We start from the raw sequence: 21750 nt of genomic DNA, 5'->3' as shown, positions 1-21750 counted from the left end.
ATTTCCAAGGGCTGTTAAAGTCGAGAAGACCAGCCGCGAAGAAAGCCTAATAAATGAAATAAAACAATCGCCAACGTTATCGGCAGCTACGAAAATCGTCGAACGGGACAGGTGTTTGAAGAGCTGGCGAGTATATTCGTGGGTGGCTGAATCGGCCGAATAAAGTGTCAACGCGTCTCGACAATAGCGACTAGACCGTTCCGACGCGTCGGTGGCCATCTTTGTGCGAACTTCCCGCCGGCCGGGCGACACAAAGGCGACACCCGGGACCGGAAGTTCGCCGGTGATTCGACTCGGTTTCCGCCAGGTAAACCGAGAATAGACGCGGCGGAGTCGGGCAAGATCGACGCCGCTGGCCAGTCCGCGATCGACGATCCAGTCGATACGGCTCGCGGATTATCCGGCTCGCAGTTTTGCCACGACGGTCGAGCGAGCACGATGGAGGAACGCAAACGGGCCACGGAGAGGACCCCTCTCACCAGGCCGTTGGATTCCCCCGATTATGTGGAGTTCGCGAGCCTCCTGAGGCACCGGAAGTCGAGGATCAGACAGTTCCAGTGCTGCGTCTGTGCCACTTTAATGTGAGTCCTTTCAATCTTCTTCTTATTTTTTAATAGTACAATTTCTGGCGACAATCGGACCTTTATTTTGCTTTCCTTTATTTATTTATTTCTATTTACTATTTTTTTATTTTCCTTGATGCACTTAATGATTCAGCGAAAGCAAACACTGGTATTTGGTTGACTCATAGTGAATTGATACCAAGTTGCATTGGAAGTTATTTATAACTCAATCTAATGGCATAAATATTGTCTTTAGTGCTATAGCCTTTATGCTATAGCACTTAGCCTTTTTGAGACTCAGACGAGTTCCAGCACGGATCTTGTAAATTGAACGATAAATCCTATAATAATTTCTTCGAGAAAGAGATATTGCTTGCAACATTGGCAGAATAATTCTTATTACTCTCAAATATTTCTATCGAAGTCATTTCTGCCGGGATGAAATGGTCCCTACCATTCTACGAGTCGCCGAATCGAAAGAGAATTCTCCGTTATTTTTATTTTATATATCGCCGCGTTGTTTCGTGTCACCCGTAGCCAGATTCGCGTGGCAGATAACATTGTTTTCGACTATGAATTCGATGCGCGTCCTCCCGACGTAGAACGTTATATACCGTGGAACGGGGACGTTTAAACATTTGCAACAATAGCAGAGCGGAGGGGGGGATTGGCAATTAAGAAACGTTCGACGCGAACGCATTAGCTCCGCTAATCGGATTTGCGTCCGCGCGGCGGGACGAGGCGTTGACAAACGGTGTTGTTTCTACGGGCGCATTAAAAATATATGCGTCTGTTACAAAGCGTGTTTATATAATTGCAACACTGGAGAAGGCTTGTTGCGCGGCACGCGCGGCGCGCAGACAATTAATAAATCTAGCCGCCGCGGAACGATGCGTTCATCGAGTCGCAGTTACCGGGGTCCCCGGGCAAACATATCTGTTTCCCTAATCTAGCAGCCGGCACGTTCGTACCATAAATTTCGAAATCTTCTATCGGGACCTAACACCAAAAAATGATCTACGCCACCCCCGGAATCGTTTGCGCGTCGATGCAGTCGGTCGAAACAGAAATTTACTATTACAGCTAGATGAAACAGTGCGCGGGTCTTTTGTTGAATTTTAACGGATTGGTCGAATCTCGTCTTCTCTTTTATCGATAAATATAGGACCCAAAGAGAGATATTTTATATCTTTCTTTAATTAATAGAAATTCTAATTGAAAGATCAGACAGTGGAGGGTATTATAAATATTCTCATAAATAAATATGGTTATTACGCGTAAACTTGTTCAAGGAATAAATCGAACACTATTTATAATGCAACGCGCCGCTCCTCGGTGTCTTTTTACAAGCTGCAAAGCTTGCGCAAGCTTTTTAGTCTGCAAAATTTCAACCGCTTGCATGGTATTCGATCACCCTTTAAAACTTTTAAAAGTCAATAACTTTCTTCAAACTGTACCAAACAACCGTAAGCTTGTTTTAAGTGTTAAAGGAACTGGAGTTCGTTGGACGGCGACTGAAATATTTTTCTTTTAATTCTGCCATTTACTTGGAATAAAAAGCTCTCGTCCGTCAACTTTTCCATCGGAGTCTACATAATGAGAATTTACAAAATACATTTTATAGCTGACTTATACGCACAGTAAAAATGACAAGTAACAGGACAATTATAAAAGAAGTATTCCAATCACTGTGTAGCAGGCTTGTTAACATTAAAAGCAATTCGAGTCGTTAGTTCAGTTTAAAAGTTAGTAATCGCGTTTTAGAATTTGTTCTCTGCTAAGGGTAGTAATGTTATATATGGAGGCAGTAATATTATATATGGGCGGTAGTAATATTATATATGGGAGGTAGTAATATTATACATGGGGGTAGTAATATTCCATACAGAGCTAGTAATTTTATAATAATACTCCGGCAATCTGGAAGACGGATTTTCTCATAACAAAGCGGATTTTCTCTCTCGTCGATCGTGGAGGGACCGGATCGTCCAGTCGCGGAGAAGGTGCTCGAAGGATCGCGATCCCAGATTATAAATACGCGACGCGATGATTTCCATCGCGTCGTGCCGGGGAAGAAAAAAAAAATGCCGTGTATCCATTCCCCACCGTAAGCGGATACTTAGGTATATTCATCGGCCGGCCGTCGAGCCGCGCCGTGCCGGCGATCGGCTTCAGTACGGCCGCGGCCATATCGCGGATAGGAAAGAAGAGAGGACGAGAGGAGAGTTTAGCATGCCGTTGACGGAGACGACCTCGTTGACCGGCGACAAGCCGGCCAGGGTTTATTACGTTCGCGACTCTTATCCGTTCTATTCCCACCGGAGGAGACAGAAGCTGCAGCTGCGATGCGTCGCGTACACCGTCGCGACGTGAGTTTTCCTTTCCCCTCGCGGCCGACCACCTCTCCCCCTCTCCCACCCACCACCACCCCCGGCTTCCCGGCCGAACCGCGCCGCGATCGGATCCGCTTTCCAAGGAAAATGTGCTCCGCTGTGGCGTCTGATAGGCTGGAAAAGTGCTGAAACACACCCCGGACAACCCTAGGCTCCTTCGGGGACGCGGCGAACTTTTTGCCAAGTGCGACCACCACGCGTGTGTGAGAAACGCATTAGGTGGCCGATAACGTTGATTTGGACGGGCGTTGTGCGACGTTGTCGTTGCTTTTGCATAATTTGGCATTCCAGTGGCTACTTTTTCAAGTCTTCGATGAAATTACTTCATCTGCAGATTTACGTTTTACAGCAATTTTTTATTGAGCGAATTATTGCATGAAGACTGTAACTAGCAGAGTTTTTAAATTGCTCGCGTGCATTGGTGGCAGCCGAATGGATGCAATTCTAATTTCTGTCACGATTTTAGTTAACACTGTTCTCCGTTCAAAGCTGTTCTGTTATTTTCTACAGCGTCGTCTAACTTTAACATCAATTCCACGGCTCCGTTCCATTACGTAAACTGCAAATTCTCAGCACTTTTTAAAGCTTCCACTTCTTGGAGCCACGATCCCTTAAAGAATCCGTAGAAAATACTTCGAAGAAATTCAGGCGAGATAATGTCAACGGTCAACCATAATCCTCTGTCAGAAGCCGAGTGCAACAAGTAGTCCTCTCCGCATTTTCCGATAAGCGAACCCTTTTGCTTCGCGGAGCCGTGCACGGACGCTGAATCAGCCGCGAGTTCGCCGCGATGCACCGGCCGAGTTTCGGCCAGAAACCGAATCGGAACGGGTTCTTTTAAGAACCAGAAATGTCGCAGTTTCTGCGGGGGTAACGGGGAGACGTTGCGGTTTCTCGGTTGCGGTTACGCGCAGTTGTTGCTCGCGATGAAATATGAACGGGTCGGGGCGTGTGCGCGCGGACCGAGCAGGATGCGAGGAGAGCATGAGAGAAAGAGAGCGAGAGAGTAAAAAAAGAGAGAAAAAGGGAGAGAAAATGATAGAAAAAATGATAGAAAAAATGATAGAAATGGGACAAGAGAGACGCGACGATACGGAGGGGCAAGATCCCAGCGATTCGGTTTTTCGAGGGTTTCCCGGGGCATCGGATGATAAGTATTAGGAACAGCGGGCTCCGTTCTTATTGTATTTGCGGCGAGCGTAATTCGCTTACAGGTCGGCCGGTGAACGCGTGCGGACGGTCTTACGCGTAGGCTGATTACGTGACGCCGGCCTTGATTACACGCGTAATTGTATAGCAGCTGCGTGGTTGCCCAACGTTGCGACAGTACGTAAGAAATCTCCGCGGTTTAATTGGCATTCACGATCGACCGATTAAGTCTGTCTATTCAACCGATAATTATTCGACTCGGGGCGAGAAGCGCGCGCCTTTCTTTCGTGGCAGGTCCGTTTTAAAAATCACTGCAATTGGAACTCGATTGAAACTGGAATTTGACAACAATTGAAATTTGACTAGAATCGGAATTTAACTGCAATCGAAACTTGATTGAAATTTTATTGAAGCTGTTTAGCTGGAATTGTCGCAGCAAACCTACGCGAAGTTTATGCAAATCTGTCGCAGATGATCTCTCTGTTGACAGCGAGAGCTAATCTACAGCAATTTTCCACAAGTGAATCACAGTCCCCTAATTTACGCTTTAAACACCAAGAGCGAGATCCACGTATCATCGAAGGATCCTCTATTGACGTCGAACCTCTTCTTCTTTTTGCAGCGCGATCTTTACAATGGCGCTGATAGTGACAGTGAGCTACTCGGTGAACCACGATCTGATAGACAACTCTCCGAACCTAACGAACTCCGAGTCTCAACAGTTCCCGAATCTAACTCTGAGGCCGGGACACGGCCATCCAGCGTCTCCGACAGCCTCGAGCTCGCTGAAACACAGCGAGCAAAGCGCGGCAGCTCCGGCTCTGACGGTGGACGAGTACAAAGACGGATTGGAGGCGGGTCGTCAGGCGATACTCGAGCGTCTGCTCGCCGACGCGACCGCGTCGACGTCTCCGTTGCCGTCGCCGTCGCCAGCTTCGAGGCACCGTTACGCCGTCAGCACCTGCAAGAGCGTCAGGTCGCTGGCACTAGTCGCCGTCGGCGAGCTGGCTGCGACCAGGAAGATCGAGGCCGCCAGAACGGTTCTGGGCGAGCCGTCGCCCGCCGGCAGCCACTTCGACGGAGGATGGGTGGCCCAGGGCGCCTGCAAACATCTGACGGAGCCGGATTGTCCGTCGAACAAGTACAGAACGTTCGACGGAAGCTGCAACAGTCGGATGCAGCAGGGAGCGAGCATGACGCCGTACAGGAGAGTCCTACCGCCGAAGTACGCGGACGGCCTCGAAGCTCCGAGGAGGTCCGCGACGGGCGAGGAGCTGCCATCAGCCAGAGAAGTCAGTCTGAAGGTGCACAAGCCCGCGCCCAGCACCAATCCTCGCTTCACCGTGATGCTGGCCGTCTACGGACAGTTTCTGGACCACGACATCACCGCCACCGCGATCACTCAGGGGATCAACGGCAGCTCCATCGCCTGCTGTCCACCCTCCGTCGGGCATCCCGAGTGCTTTCCGGTCCCCGTCGCTTCCGGCGACCCCGTTTTCGACGTCACCGGGAGGACCTGCATGGAGTTCGTCAGGTCCGCCCCTGCGCCGCAGTGCAAGCTCGGCCCCAGAGAGCAGCTGAACCAGGTAGGAATCATTCCAAACGAGTTGTTGTTTCAAACTCGCTAGCCTATGCATATTCGCGTTCTTCGGTTCGCCTCGATAAATTGCGCAACCTGCGATATCGAATTCATTCGCGGATTGGGAGCATCGCCGACTTTCGCGAGTCTCTTTCAGCGAACGTACAAAGACGCGCAGTCGGGTCATTAGAGCGACGACGGTCGATAGATTAAGCTCATTAGGGCCGTGAAAACAGCGACGCGATGCTATTCACAATACAGAGCGATACTATTCGGCGAATCGATGGAACGGCCGCGTTCGCAGTCGATTCTTTAACTATAGGAACGAACGCTTTAACTGTGGAAGCCTATTAGCAGCCTCGTTAATAGACCGGCCGTGCCCGGAAGAAGCTTTTCTGTTAAATCAGAGTTTTGCGAGAAGTTATTGGATCACGCGATTGAAGGCACTTGTTGGCTCGCGAACGAAACGTCTGGTTAGGTCAGAAAAACGTCGGCGACGCCCGCAGCATTAAATCGTTCGTTGCGACAGATCACAGCGTTCATCGACGGATCGACGGTCTACGGAACGGACATCGGCACTGCTCGAAGTCTGCGAGCATTCTCGGGCGGTCGCCTGAGGATGCAAACGACCCCGGACAATCGCACCTTGCTGCCTGCCAGCACCGATCCGAACGACGGCTGCAACCGCGAGACCGAGAGGCTGCGAGGACGATACTGTTTCGCGGCGGGCGACGCCAGAGCGAACGAGAACCTGCATTTGACCACGATGCACCTGCTGTGGGCGAGGCAGCACAATAAAGTGGCGGACCGATTGGCCGCGATCAATCCTACCTGGGACGACGAAACGCTCTACCAAGAAACCAGGCGCATAGTCGGCGCCCAGATGCAGCACATAGCTTACCGGGAATTCCTGCCGATCGTCCTGGGAGAGACAGAGATGGCTGCGAGAGGCCTGCGACCTTTGACATCGGGCCACAGGAAACCGGACCCAGAGGATTCCGATCTGGACCCCACTGTAGCGAACAGTTTCGCGTCCGCAGCCTTCAGATTCGCTCACACTTTGCTGCCAGGCTTGATGAAGATGACAGACGGGCTACAGGGGTCTTCCTCCTACGTGGAGCTCCACAGAATGCTGTTCAACCCCTATAGCTTGTACACCGAGGGCGGGGTGAAGAGGTCGGTGACGTCGACTACGGAGAACGTTATCCAGATGACATCGACTCACGTCACTTCTCAGCTGACTAGTCACCTGTTCGAGGATCCCGTCGGGAACGTAACTCTGCCTTGTGGCTTGGATCTGGTGTCTTTGAACGTGCAGAGAGGCAGGGACCATGGGCTGCCCGGGTTCGCCGAGTGGAGGGAGCACTGTGGCCTGGGCAAGGTGAACAACTTCTCTGATCTGCAGGGTCACTTGGATCCACAGACGCTGCAGGATATTTCTGGGTTATACAAGTCCGTCCATGACGTCGATCTTTATACCGGGGCGCTGGCTGAGCTGCCGAAGAACGACGGCATCGTCGGACCCACATTTAATTGCTTGATCGCTGATCAGTTCGTCAGGCTGCAGAGGGGAGATCGGTACTGGTACGAGTCCTCTGACCAGCCGTATCCGTTCACTGAAGGTGAGACCAATTTCTATACGATGCTATACATAGATGAGAATTTATTTTGCAATATAGTAATTATTTGAAATCTTTCCAGACCAACTACAGGAGCTGCGCAAGTCGTCGCTGGCTAGGATTATCTGCGACTGCTCCGACGGAGTCTCCCAGACTCAGGCGGAGGTGATGAGGACCATCGATTCGGACAACCCCATGCTCTCCTGCGAGGACATCCCAAAACCCACGTTCGACGCCTGGCGAGAAGACAGGATAAAGACGCCTGTGCTAGGAGCTGCGCACATGCCGGTCAACTGGACCGCGTTCAAAGAAAGCATCAACAGCACCGTCAATGACATAATAACCTACATCAACGGCACTAGAGCAGCGGCCACTGTCGACACAGATTGGGCAGCCTTTAAAGACTACATAAACAATGCGTTCTCTGACCTGAAGAATCAGGTGTCCGCTCTGCATCCGCATAAGACAAATGTTTCCACACCGACGGAGAAATCGTCGACGTACCCAGACAGCTTCATCCTGCAGGCCGCAGGCTCTCCGGCCGTCTATCAAGACTGGATCAAGTTCAAGAGCGATATTGTAAAGTCCTTGAAGGATTCCATAGCCTCGATGAGCAATGGTCCAACTACAGCAGCCAAATGGATCGCGTTTAAGCAGGACATCGCCAAACAGTTTGCCGACTTGAAGGCGCAGATGGCTGCCATGAAGGCTGATCTTGCTTCGAGGACCTTAGCCAGGGTGCCTGAAGAGAAGGAGACGTCATCGACTGAGGACAGCGATTCTAAGGACTCGACGATCCCAGCGATCTTCGACTGGAAAAACTACAAGGACGACATAACGGCTTCTTTGGACGACACCATCATGGACATCGGGAAGAACATGCCTCCACGAGGCGACCCAGCTTGGGCAGCTTATGGTGCTGACATCAAGGACAGATTCGAAGATTTTCGGGACAAAGTCGGCAGACAGAGACCCCTGAAGGAGTCGGCTACAGTTGAGCAAGGTTCAGCGGAAGACTGGCTGAGATACAAAGCGGAAATCAAGAAGACCATCAGCGATGCAGTGAAGCAGATAAAGGACAGGATGCCTCCTGCCGGTGATCCTGCTTGGGCGGCTTACAGGGACGAGGTCATGAAGAATTTCGCCGCCATTATGGCGACTCCGCCGCCGTTCCTGTCTTTGGCACAGAATCCGAAACAAGGTGGTCTGAAGGCGGCTAAGTTTAGCAACAACCAGCTGACTAATTTGACCAACGATTGGCTAGACTTCCGGAAACGGATCAACGACTCCCTGTCCCGGATCGCCCAGGACATTCAGAGCAAGAAACCGACCAAAAGCGATCCTGTCGGCTGGGCAGCTTTCAAGCAGTCCATTGTGAGCGAGTTCGCGGAGTTCAAGGACGAGATCGCCAGCATAAAGGCTGACTTGGTTGCGGAGTGCGACGAGCTGAAGTCATGCAAGGATTCGCCGATTCTTCGGGCAGCTGCCAAAGGCGGAAGCAAGTCCAAGTTTGACTACACCAAGTACATCAAGCCTTACATTCCCCCTGAAGATTGGATCGCCTTCAAGCAGCAGATCAACGATACCGTGACGAACCTGCTGAACCAAGCGAACACTACCGCCGGAGTGAACTTCGACGAGATTCACGAGATGTTCACCAAGTCCTTCGCGGACCTGAGGGCCGAGATCGCCTCCCTGAAGCGCCTGATCACCGAGGGCGGATTAAACAAGAGCACAGAGTGGAGCAACTTCCAGAAACATCTGAACGCGACGGTGCAGGAGCTGGTGGACAGTGTCAGGAACCAGAGCGAGGCTTCAGCCGCGAGCATGCTGAGAGTCCTGTTCCAGACCAAGGACAAGCTGGCTGATCTGCAGCCTCCGGACAGTGACCCACCCGAGGAATGGAAACCGTTCTCTTCGAAAATTAATCAGACTCTCTCGGACACCTTAAAAGTGATGAACGATAAGAAACGCTTGGCTCTGATGCTGAGCGTGGAGGCTCTACACGCGTCGTCGTCCGACAAGCCCAGACCTCTGTCACTAATGATACCTTGTCTAGCGACCGTTTTGCTGTCGAAGGTCAAGATGTTCATCTGCTGAGACAGAGAGATATACTTTTTTACGATACGTTTTGTATATATGTTATTTATAGCCAAATTTTCGTACGCTAACTGTGTACAGGATGTTCCGCGATCTTGGACGGTGCAGCTGTATCGGATCCACTTTGTGGATCTTTTTGAACGATCGAAAGCCAGTTCGTGGGCAGTAAAAATTCTAATTAGCTCCAAGGATAGGCAAATCATTTATTCTTGAAACCATAACATTAAAATGCATAACGATGCTGAAAAATGGAATATAGAATTGAATGCACGTGGCTTATAAATGCTATAGCAATCGATGAATTTTATATAAGAACGAGAACGAATGCTATAGCATTCGCGTCCGTGCTAATAATTTTAACGAATCGAGGACACTGTAGCGGACTCGTTACATTCTAGTATCAGTATTTAATTGTCTCGCGTTTCACGGCAACAGTCCGTCAAAGGAACGCAAAACGAAACTCGGAGCTTACACTTTAAACTTAACTCGAAACTTTCCTACGGTCTTAAACTACCTTTAACGTTAACTGATTTTTATAACTGATGAGAGCGTGCCCGTCGGCGGAGCGGCCTGTACACGAGGGGGCAGCGTCGCGACACAAACGAAATCTGTTCCTCTGTCGGAGACATTACGCTTAACGAGTTTAAGTCGCGAGACTCAGCAGGAGAGCGGTGCCCCGTTTTATCCAGAAATCGGATCCCTCGTGACCGGTGTTCAGGTCGACTGCGACGACGAACGACGCGCGTCCCTGGTCCCCGCTCCTTTGAGGATAGTAGTAGCAGGGACAGCTGTACAGACCTGCAATTGAACAGCGCCGTTCTAACTGTCGCGGAGCCATCTTTCACGATTTCCCCGAGCAATTCATCCCGGACCGTGGTTGCTCGCGCGATCATTCACGTGCGGCGGCCATCGCGCGTTCTTAACACGTCGAGTGCCACGCAGTTTTATAACGACTTCCCAAATTAGAATTTACTCGATGCAAATGTTTAAACATATTAGGGCCATTGTTTCTGATCGCAGTGAAAGATATTAAAAATTCCGCATTAAATAGAAATTAAGTGGTCTTTATAAAAATTTTAGATAACAATGTCAATTTTTAAGTTTATTATCGTATTTTCTACTGTCAGTCGCCGATGACTGACGCTGCCTAAACCGAAGGCTCGGCGTCAGTCACCGATGACTGACACGACACTCAACGTGTTAAACAAATTCTTCGTATTCCAGTGGCCGTGGTTCCGCAACAAATAATTTTACGGCTATGAAGCTAGACTCGTTTTAAAGCTCGGAGTGTCTATTTTCACGATTCCTAATCGATTTTTATTAGAAATATTTTTGCGTCGTGTAGTACGCGAGACAGCGAAGACATATTTTTACTAAAATTGATGTAAATTCAACCGGTCGTAAAAACATTGAAAAATTTTTTTTCTTCACGAAACTACCATGAATTTAAAGGTTGAAGACTCCTCTTTCCAACGAGCTCTCAAACTTTGACCTGCGATTTTTTTTCACTACATTATCGAACTTTGAACGTCAGGGGAGCGAGCTCCTTCCGGTGCACCTCATCTTGCCGGCACGCTGTTCGCTCAAAGTTCGATAGAACAGGGAATAAAAATCGTGGGTCAAAGTTTGAGAGCTCTTTAGAAAGGGGAAGCTTCAAGCTTTAAATTCGCGGTAGTTTCATTCTGAAAAAAAATTTTTCAATGTTTTTACAGATAGTTGAATATTTAACATCTCCGACAGGAAAACTGTTTCCAAACTGTTTGCTGCGTTATGCAAAAAAATCTCAAAAAATAATGAAGACTATGTTATTAAAATAGAAACTGTGAGCTTTAAAATGAGCCTAGTTTCTTTATCGCAGCACTTTTTCTTGCGAAGTTAGAAGCGTTTCTAGGAGCACAATGTCCACGGTCCGGCTATTGTCGGCGAGATCGGCGAACAAATAGCGTATAGAATCTTCACGTAATTGATAAATAAAATAAAACATTGTTACAATATTTCCGTATAACATATCGTCGGTTGAAACCTTTTGTTCTCTTTCGAAGTTGCTCCGTGGGCCGGAAGTAGATCACCGGCATGTTGCAGACGAGCTGCATGGGCGCGGGCTCGACGAGGACGTTGTTCTTTTTATCCCAGCCGGCGCCTTCCAGAAAAACAGAGCGCACGTAGACGCCGTCCTAGACAAGACGACCGTCGAATATATATATATATATATATACCGGTAAGTGAATTCTCCTTAATTTCTTAAAGGGACGGGCGCAACCGAAAGAAGGTTGACGAAGCGATTAAAACCGAACAACTATTGCCCCCTCCGCGTCCCCTGTTACGGATACGGTTAGCGCGGAACCGGGCAAGTTTAGGGTTGTCGTGCAACTTGGTATATATTGGCCGTCATGAAGTCTACTGTAATCTAAGTTTAGAACTGGTATATTTCGGGTGCGGCGTAATGCGAGTTTTCGAGGGGAAAATTAGGTGCGGGGAATGGTCCTCTGTGTTTCTGGACCCCGGTAGCTTCGCGCATAGTCTGCCTAACCGCCTCCCATCATACAGATTGGCTCCATCGATATAAATTCTGCCGCCCCAAGATCCGGAACTCGCTGGAAAATTCGTGGGAGAGTCGAGGCTGGAGGTCGATTTTATCACTAATTCAACCCTTCGCGACTCGACTTTTTACTAAAATTATCATTACTGTCTTTTTATGCTGTGGAATTAGGATTCTTTTGAAGATTCCATTAGAGTCTGCTGAACTAAATTTGAGTCTCTAGTTCAAAAGGTTATTTAAGATTAAAATGATTAAAAATTGGTTATTGAATTAATCGATAGATGAAGTCAATCGTTCGATTGTTTAATGTCTCAGGGAGCTTGAAGAAATGTCATATTATAATATATTAATTATAATAATAAAATAGCATATTTTATACTTAATATATTACAATATATTTTCATTTCATATTGCAATGATGACATATTCTTCCATCGTCACGTGAGACCCCTGGGTGTCCTTCCAGGATCATTAGATTAAACCTACCATCTCTCAAAACTCTCTAACCCTCTCCTAAGACTAGATTAGGATTTAACCACTACCCAGCTCGCGAAGTTATACTATCAAACACAAAATTTCAATATAAAAAAGAACTGACTTGAGGCGGTTCAATGATGGCGCTCTCGTCGATAGTGAAGACGACATACTCCCACGATAGAGAGTCGATGGAGACGTTCCATAGCCGAGCAGAGGTCTGCAGGACCGCCGTGAGGAACCCAGTCGGGAACGTGAACGCCGCCAACCAGAACAGCAGCGGCGGATGGGTGCTTTGAGCCCATTCGCGGAAGAGTTCTATACGACTGACCAGATCCCTGGTCCAGGCGCCGAGCAGTTTCAGCGACGGATACGCTATCAGCCAGGCGGACGGGACTCTTCCCTCGTTCACGCAGTGGAAGATCTCTTCCAGGTCTGGGGACATCAGGACCAGACCTCTGATCGCCAGCTGCAGATTGTTCAGGCTGCCCCGCGTCTTCGTCAGCAGGACGTTGTAGCGTTGGATCTCCTGCAGCAACACCACGTCCAGCGGGCTCTTCCTCGGACCTATTAATTTCTGCGCTGTCTCGTAATCGATGTTCGCTGGGATCTTCGATAATATGTCCGTGGTCAGTTGGGTCACCTTGTTCAGCCAAAATTGTGTCAAGGTTATGATAGGTTCTTGAAAAACGAATTATTAGAGTGGAATTTTTGGAAAAATGGCTTCCAGAAATTTAAAGAATTCTGAAACTTTGAAGATTAATAGAGGGTGCATAGATTTGCATTATGCAATTTTTGGTTGCTGATAATGTTCATTGGGGAGGGTATTTAATTGTTTTAATTTTTGAGTAATCTTCGGTTATTGGACTATCAGTAGAATATTAGGAAAATGAGCTTAAATTTTTGTACTAATACAAAAATTAATTCTGTTCTATGACAATGATAAAATTGGAGTTCTTTACAATGAAGTGCAAAATTGAGTGAACATTTTTAAAATGCTGCAATTTTAAAAATTGATCCGAACGCCTTGAATTTTTTTATAAATCTTAAAGCTCTCTGTACAATAACTGAAATAATTTTTCTTTTGTAATACTAAGATTTTCGAGAATGTATTTCCGTGGTTGCACGACAAAACAGTCCCCCGAATTTTTCCGGTTCGCGATCCGCCATTGATTCGACGAACCTTTTCCTCGACGGTGGTCTCCTCCTTGGCCACCGCCTGCACTTGCAGCCCCATCAGGGTCTCGAACATGTTCCTGGTCTCCATGATCAGGCACGTGATGTCGGCGTTCGGGTGCTGGCCGAACGCTTCCGGTTTGTCGATGCTCGGCAGCACCAAGACGAAATCGCGATAGGACGCCAAGGAGGCGTCCCTCGGTATGTAATAGTCTGACAGCGATGACAAACGATAATTGGGCACGTTCAGCGCGTCTTCGTTGAAATACTGTTGGACGTAGGTTATCAACAACCGGCGGTCCCAATCGTCCGTCACGTGGCCGCCGTAGCAAACACCTGCTATCAGGTATTTCAGCGAATCCCAGGGCGTGATCGGGTATTCGTCCAGATAGACTTGCAGGAGGTTCTCCGACACCTGTCGACGACCACCGAACAACCCGATCGGTCAAATAAATTCCGAAAAAAATATTTTAGACCAGGCTAGTTACAGTTAGGGTTATTAATAACATATGAGAAGATTAATTTTCTTATCTTAATTCATCGTAATTCGTAACCTTAATTTAACCACATCGCAATTAACATAATCGAATCGCATACTAGCGCGCAATTAATATAATTTAATTACTTCGTGTTTCACAAATGTAATCCAATTTAAATTTGATCGAACGCTGAATTACGAATTACAACGCGACCGAATGCTAATATGATCGAACTTGTAATTATAATCCGCCGAGAAATTTAATTGTAATTCTGCGGAACTCTGAACCTCGGGGGATTGTCGATGAAACGTCTGCGAAGCGTATCGAGGGAATTTTTTCGCGACAGGGGACGACCGTCGGCAAAATGAAGAGAAAGCAGATTAGGCTGTATCGATGCATGGACCGGAAGGTATAAAACGTCGCGGGTCGATATCGAGTTCGGACCGCAATCAGCATAGCGCGCCGTGAAATTACCACAAAGTCGGAGTCGTTGAAGCTGTAGAGAACGTTCCAGCCCAATTGCTGGAACTTTTTACGCTCGAGGAGAACGGCGTGGAAGAATACCAGGGCGAACAGAAGCTTCTTGTACTTGCTCTTCGCGTGGCACTGCTCGAATTGGCTCTCGGTTATTAAACCGTAAAGACGCCTCATGTTTGCCCGGAGTCCCTTCGGCGGCTCGGTGGTCATCTTTATCCCCGCCTGGAGGATCGATATGGGGAATTGGGGGGTCGGGCTCGAGCTCAGCCACAATCTGTAATTAGCCGGACCCTTTCATTACCGTAGCTCGCGCTAAGCCATTTACGTTCGGATACGCTCCCATAGCGTAAGTATATGTATATATGTATATAGGATCGCGGCGCGGCACCTGAACTGCGGGTGCAACGTTTTACTCGATCCGAGGGTCTCCACGATTTTATCCAGCTTCGGCATCCAGCTGAGCGACAAATGGCAGTTCGCTAGGAACACCCACGCGCCCTCGATCGCGCCGACCTCTATCATTCTGCAACATTTATTTCAGCAATTAGATCCGCCCCGCTCACACCGCCCTTTCTATCCCCAGAGAGGCTCGACCAACTCTAGGCTGCCGCGATTTTTCCCGTGGAAGGCATCGAGCCTATGGAAAATTCGAAATGCGGTGTTTATTGTGCGAGTCTTAGGGAATATTGGTGTATTTTTTGTTTTGATCTTCTTTGCAAAATAGCTGAACACGGAATTTCAATGATCAGGCGATGAGCGAATTTTGACGAAAAAGTTGGGGATCTTTGAGCTGCCGTAACTTTGTGAGAAAAAATCGTAGAGTATTTTTACAAACGGCGTTGTAAAGGGGAGAGTATGCTTTTTTATACTAGTTACAAGAAAGTCGAAATAAAAATTTTTTTAACTAAGGAGAATTATTTTTATTTACAGTCTTTATTGACTCGAAAGTCCTCCTCGATTCTCTGTCGAGATTTTTAACAAAATAATATTTAACAAAAATGAAAATATAGGCTCTAAAGTAGAGACTTTGCACTGTAAAACAAGCTAAGGTAGACCACTCTACGATTTTTTTCCTCCGAGTTACAGTATTTCAAAGTTCGACAATTTTCTCCTCGAACTCCGTCTCCTCCGAAATTAGTCCTCTGTTGAAACAATTCTCCAACGGCCATTTTGCAACGAAGACGAAAAATACTGCAATGCAGCTCGGGGCTCGCACGACAAATACCACCAACGAAATTTCTCTTCGACTCGAGACATTTGTAGGAAGTAAATTGCAGAAGATTGCGAGATGAATCGAACCGAAAGATAGTCGAGGCTCTTGAAGGATACTCGAGAATCGCGGTGCATTAGGGGGATTAGGATCGCCTGTACGAAGAACCTGGTCGCGATCGGTGACTGTCCTTGGCCCAGGGACAGAGTCATAAAATGATTAGTCATTTCCTGGCTGTCGACTAATTGCATCAAAGTGCTCGTAGGATCCACGCCAGGCGAGAGAACAAATATGAGTGGGGTCTGGGCAACGGAATCGTCGAGGACGGCTTTCAGGTCGAGTACCGGCGGCTCCACGAATCTTTGACCGAGATTCAGCACGATGAAGTGCGCGATGCAGAAGGAGATCCTGTCCGGGCGGCAGCTGCGTATCACCAGCATCTTCTGGAATATGTTGCAGTTCGATTCCCACTCGGCCACCAGAGGCAGCGCTTCCGGTTCCGTGCTGATGTACCTGTCCAACGAAACGTCCGCCTTGAGCTTCCACCTCGCGGACTTTGTCTTCGACAAGTTATCCGACCGACACCTTGCATTTAACCCGGACTCGAACTAGCTTAAATTTAAATTTAATCGAAGCCAAATTTTTGCTTCAACAATTGCACTACCTGTTGACTTTTAGTTATACTTAAATGCTGCTAATCTTCGCGCGATTATTTTCCGAATTAAATCGCAGCTGAATCGCATACACTAAACCAGCGATATTAATTAATATATGCAAGGTATAGAATCGATAAAATCTTTTTATATTCAAATATTAATGTTAATGCATTTAGACCGATTGACTCCGTCGTCGCATTCTACGCGCACGCGTTTGTAGCACGTAGCGAAGGCTCCCGCGTCGGAAAATTAATCGGGAAATTAACCCCGCATTCTAACTAGAAAATTAATATTGCAGCCTGCTCTACGAGCCAGGCGAAACAGTTTCGTCGTTCGAGGGCTTTTGAATATTTCAAGCGGACTAATTCTCTAAACAATCGCGACCGACGACCAGCGAAAGAGTGGAGGAGCGTCGTCGAGGAAAATTCGACCAGCGAAGAAGATTGTTCGCACCACAAGTGCCAGTCCCTGGGAAACTGCTCGAAGGAGGAAACGATCCCGTGGAATCCGGGGACACCGTCCAGCTCCGTCACGTTGTCCCAGGTCTCGTCCGGCAGCCACGGCACCGGCTTGTCCGGCTGGCTTTCACGATCCAGGACGATCCCGCCTCTCAGCAGGAACGTGTACTCGTGCCGCGAGATCTTGCCCTGGGCGTCTAATATCTTGATGCACATGTTGAACGAGAACAGCAGCTTGTGCGTCTCGAACAAGCCACGGCACGTGTTCCTGCGGGACGGCCGCGAGATGTTAAGGAGGGTTAGCAACTGCGAGGGTTAGGGAATCGTTCTTGGAAAGGTTCTCGTAGGTTCGCGGGTTTAGGGGAAGGTCGGGGGGTGTTTTACTTGTAGACGGCGTAGGTGTGATACTCGTTCAGGCTCTCGATCCTCTCGACCAGCCGCAAGCTCTTCGTGCTCTTCTCGATCGACAGCGAGAACAAGGTGAGGTACGCGTCCAGGGAGAACTGGTACATCGGGTCGATCAGGCTCATGTCGTTCAGAACGAAGAACAAGATGGCGGCCCGTTGGGCGCACGGCCTGTACTCGTCACGCGCGAGGTCTATCTCCTTCTCCGTCTGCTCGGACACTATCAGCGACTCGGTGATCGAGGTGGCCGTCGCCTTAGACGACTGCAGCGTGCTCAGGAGGTCCAGGTCGTCTAATAAGTTGTCGCCTGCCACGTTCAGCAAGCTAAAACCAGACGATTCCTAAATGCACCCTAATTAGGGATAGTCTTCGAAGTGCTAGGCAAAACTTAAAAGCAAAGACTATAATGTTACGTAGTCTGTTCGTCAGTCTAGTACAGTCAGATAAATCTCAGTATCTGGACCATTTCCGGTCACTTTGGACCCAGTAAAAATATTCTTTTCACGTTATATTCTATTTAGGATAGTCAAACGTTGGCTGCGTCTGGACCAAGAAATTCGTCGATCTTTGAATTGCCGTAACTTTGCGAGAAAAAATCGTAGATCAATTTTTGAGCAGCCGTTTTAAAGAGGAGACTTTCCTCTATAGGATAGTCATTGAGCGAATCGCAAGAAAAATTTTTTTGCACTCTGGACGATTTTTTGAATTTGAAAGACCTTCTAGAGCGAAAACTTCGATTCTTTGCAAATAACAACGAAGTTGTTTTGTTAAGAAAAAATTTTTCTTAAAAAATGAATTCATAGAGGTTAAAGTAGAATCTTTACCCTTGAAAATGAGACTAGGTAGAGTACCGTGCGATTTTTTTTCGCAAAGTTACGTCGATTCTAAGATTGACAATTTCCTGGTCCAAAATATGATCTTCTCTCGTTGGTCAAAGTGTGGTTGTCAGCTCATTAACATTAATTATAATTGATATAATTATCACGAAATTCATACGGTTAATATAATCGTAATTAACACAGCACAATTTCATTATTTAAAAGTATTAACGAGAGATGGTTATATATATAGCCGAGACAGGCTATCCATAAGGACAATGAAATCGTTTTCAACCCCTCTACCGTCGCGGGAGCATGTTTCTCTATGCAAACAGAAAATCCGGATTCCAAAGTCGAGAGTCTTACTAGAGGATTCTGTCCTCGAGCTCTTTGAGAGTTCGTTTATTGGTGGAGATCGTGAGCACCAGATGGTCCTTCTGTTCCTCGAGCTGCGGCTTCTCTTTTCTGACCACGATTCCCAAGAGCTGGTCTTCCAGTCCTGCGCACAGGATAATAAGGTTGCCGGAGCCCCTTTCTTTCTCTCCCGACTGTAGCCACCCTCGTTTCACCCTTCTACATTTCTCTACCCCTTTCGTTGCCGCCGATCCTCGCTCTCGATTCCACTTCCCCCCCCCAATCTTCACCGAATGATAAAACAAATTAGTTACCCTTCTCCTTAATGGCGAAGTTGCACAATGTCGTTTTAGTGGATACTTCCGGCGCGTAATGCGGGTTCGCGAGCTTGGTGGTGATGAACAGCCGGAACTTGTTGTTGTAGGTGATCGTTTTTTCGTTGAACTTGATCATCACCTGATCGCCTGACACGAAATGCAATTATACAATCGACGCCGGTCAGGTTCGTTGCACAGCAGTTGACTTACCCACAGTGACGAAAGCCCTCTCAAGGATCGGATTTAGCACCGGCTCGATCGTCTCGCCGATGTTCTCCAGGAGAACGGGTTTGCCGAACTGTAATGCCACTTCCAGGACCTTGGCGAAATCCGGCTGCCCGAAATCGATCACTTTCAGCGCCTGCGATTAGAGCGATTCGATCGACCGTGTTCTGACAGCCACGGAGCCGGGACAATGAATCGCGCGAGAAGCTGTGAGACTATGTATTCGTACGTTCGCGGCCTCCATGGCCTTGATCCACCTGACCGCCTGGCACTGTGGATCGATCACCAGCGGCCACCTGGTCCCTTTCACGACGATGATGCCGTTCTCGGTGCTGAAGTCATCCGAGGGCAAGCCTTGCATCTGCCACTCCCTGACTATCGCCGGATCGACCAGGAACTCCATGATCTCGAGGTCCGGCGACACAGGGACCTCCTTCTCGGCTACCTAGGAGTCGCGAAAATTCTCTGAGAAAAGGACCACCTTGCACCAGAAGGATAAAGACTCTGTATTCTTGACCGGAAAAAATCCGGTCAATTAATGACCGAGGTGGAGAGAGGCTACTCGCGAATTACGCTCGACCGGGGTAGCCACCGACGGCGATGGAGATCGGCTCACCTCCTTCATCCAGATGCTTATCAGCTCCTCTCTGTAATTGGATACGAAGGGACCCAAATAGGACACAAAGGCGGTGGATATTAGGCAATCACCTGGCAGCCAGTCGAAGTACGTGGCCAGCGATCCGACCGTGTTCTCCCATCGAATCCGTTCGCCGGAGAGCCCGTCGACCAGCATCCCGGCCCGTTCCAGTTTCAGCTTCAATAGTTCCGCCTGAAAACACGCGAAAGTGTAAGGCGGGGATCGAGTCAGCACTGTGGAAATTCGAGATCCCCGGGTAGCGTGTTTCCGAAATAAGCTGGCGTTTCGGCACCCCCCCGGGGAGGGGGCCGCCGGTTAATCGATTCCGTTTCATCAACATCCGGCTCGGCCACGCCACGGATCGCCGCGAACAATCGGATCTGCGAATCCGATACTCCGGACACCGTGTAAGTCTGTTTTCGAATAACTGAACGACCCCACGGAGAAGGATTAACCCTTTGCAGTCGACTGGCGTCTTTGACGCGCCAAGGGAAATTGTATAATTAAGAAAATAATGTTGACATTATTAGAGACCCTTCTGTTAACCCTTTGCAGTCGGAGTCACTTTAACTCGAAATTCAAAATGTTTTTCTAAAAACTTGTAGCGCTTATTTATAGAACATGGTGCATTTTAAACGATATGGCATTGAATTTTGCGACTTGTGCAATATTTAACGAGCTCTTAACAATTTTTTGAGCGTAAGTAACCTTGGTGCAAATTATTTCGAAACGTGATATGACAATTTTCAGCGGCGCCTTAGAGTCGCCGATTGTCCGTAAAGGGTTAAGATTGAGAAAGTGAAATGGGAATGTTGCAACGTTTCCATGAAGCTATCAATAATTATACTGTCTCCAAAAAGGGTAAAGAAATTAATCGTGAATTGTCAGAATATTTCTGTCAACTAAAGAATATTAATATCCCTATACAAATATCGTCCACCGTGTCTCACCTTCGAAATTCCCAGAAATGGACCCGAATTTGCTGAAACTTCACGATTTCGGTAACGGAGTTTCCACCGCCGCGAAAAAGCGATCTCGCCGAACAACTGCGCGGGGATAATCGCGCGCGAGCCCGCGTACGTTCAGCAAGTTACACATCACGGCCAAAAAGTCGCGCGATTTTCCTGTCGTCGTTGCCGAAGCCGGGCGACAACTCCGCGCGGGCGTCAGAGAACGCGTCCCCGCCTGTTCAAACAGTCCGCGGGCGGAAGTCGCGGGGCAAAATTGCGCGCCACGGAAATCGCCGCTTTGTCCGAGCAAAAGTGCAAGGTCCCCGCGCCGCGCAGACACCGGAATCAAACAAAATTGTCCGCGACGGGGGGAGAGGGGGGAAGGGAAAAAGTCCCGGGACCCGGGCAAACAAGCGTGTCGCAAATAAAAGCGCGAACCGGGACGGTTGTCCGGCTGGCGGAGGGAAAAAAGAAAAAAAATAAAAGAGAGAGAGAGAGTCGGGTAGAAATTCGCAGCGAACGCAGCCCGTGCAAATACGTCTCTCTCCGCCCTCCCCTCCCCGACCCTTGATATCGCTACGGCGATATCCGAGCCCATAAACAGCTCGCAAACGAAACTTTCCGCGGCAGCCGAAGCGTGAGTTTATGTAAATAGAACCGTGCACGGTTCTGCGAACCCGCGCGCGCGCGCGCGCGAGCGCGGCACGCTCTTCCAACGCGGACGGAGTCCTCTCGCCGCGTTCTCTCCGCCGCGTGTCGCTCGCGCCCGCGACACCTCCGCGCCGACCGTTTCCGGTTCGCGAGAAGATTGCACACTCGCCAGTTTAATTAACTCCTCCTTCTCGCGCATCTTCCCATCGTACATCTCCTGCAGCTTCTCGAGTTTCTCTTGCAGTTTTTGGAATTGCTGCATCGCCTCCTCGAGCGCCTGCTCTTTCTGCTTCAGCGACGCCAGCGCGGCGTACAGCTTCTCCCTCTTCGGCGCCACGATCCTGCGATCACACACGGAAATCGTTCGATCGATCATCCCTTCACGGAATTTCGCGAAGTTTTAACTGTTTTACCGCATGATTGAGTAATAGAATTATTAATTTAGTAGTATCGTAATAGCTGCATTTTTACTGTGCTCATTCCTAAACTCACATGGCACAGTGGGACTATTTAAGTCTAAC

General features: G+C 48.5%; 2 protein-coding genes across 3 annotated transcripts in view; one reads left to right on the top strand and one right to left on the bottom strand.

The window, feature by feature from the left end:
* Nucleotides 1-379: 379 nt before the first annotated feature.
* On the top strand, nt 380-11397 carry LOC144478888 (uncharacterized). 2 transcript variants are annotated; one of them, XM_078197240.1, is made up of 4 exons: nt 380-581; nt 4728-5691; nt 6214-7306; nt 7386-11397. In XM_078197240.1, exons 1-4 carry the CDS (start codon nt 439-441, stop codon nt 9401-9403), a joined length of 4218 nt encoding a protein of 1405 aa, XP_078053366.1. In that variant the 5' UTR covers nt 380-438; the 3' UTR covers nt 9404-11397. The 2 variants fall into 2 exon arrangements, with proteins under 2 accessions (XP_078053366.1, XP_078053367.1); XM_078197241.1 differs by lacking the exon at nt 380-581 and adding an exon at nt 2751-2932.
* Nucleotides 10047-21750, bottom strand: part of Kl-2 (dynein heavy chain 2, axonemal kl-2) — a 55238-nt gene continuing 43534 nt past the window's right edge. The window contains exons 49-63 of the mRNA XM_078197239.1: nt 21399-21570; nt 19608-19820; nt 19221-19436; nt 18977-19127; nt 18764-18913; nt 18462-18594; nt 17257-17601; nt 16868-17140; nt 15927-16271; nt 14937-15071; nt 14546-14822; nt 13600-14007; nt 12541-13059; nt 11427-11577; nt 10047-10201 (exon numbers count right to left, since the gene is read on the bottom strand). Of these exons, the coding sequence (XP_078053365.1) occupies nt 10047-10201; nt 11427-11577; nt 12541-13059; nt 13600-14007; nt 14546-14822; nt 14937-15071; nt 15927-16271; nt 16868-17140; nt 17257-17601; nt 18462-18594; nt 18764-18913; nt 18977-19127; nt 19221-19436; nt 19608-19820; nt 21399-21570 (3643 nt within the window). The remainder of the gene's footprint in view (nt 10202-11426; nt 11578-12540; nt 13060-13599; nt 14008-14545; nt 14823-14936; nt 15072-15926; nt 16272-16867; nt 17141-17256; nt 17602-18461; nt 18595-18763; nt 18914-18976; nt 19128-19220; nt 19437-19607; nt 19821-21398; nt 21571-21750) is intronic.

The sequence above is a fragment of the Augochlora pura genome, chromosome 3 (genome assembly GCF_028453695.1).
Source record: "Augochlora pura isolate Apur16 chromosome 3, APUR_v2.2.1, whole genome shotgun sequence".
NCBI lineage: Eukaryota > Metazoa > Arthropoda > Insecta > Hymenoptera > Halictidae > Augochlora > Augochlora pura.
Note: the sequence above shows the minus strand (reverse complement) of the source record. Positions and strands in the feature narration are given on the sequence as shown.

Bases quoted from the DNA above. Each gene is read 5' to 3' on its own strand.
- LOC144478888 (XM_078197240.1), top strand. From the start codon at position 439: ATGGAGGAACGCAAACGGGCCACGGAGAGGACCCCTCTCACCAGGCCG. The intron at 582-4,727 runs GTGAGTCCTTTC...TTCTTTTTGCAG, and splicing joins TGCGTCTGTGCCACTTTAAT to CGCGATCTTTACAATGGCGC. The intron at 5,692-6,213 runs GTAGGAATCATT...TCGTTGCGACAG, and splicing joins CCAGAGAGCAGCTGAACCAG to ATCACAGCGTTCATCGACGG.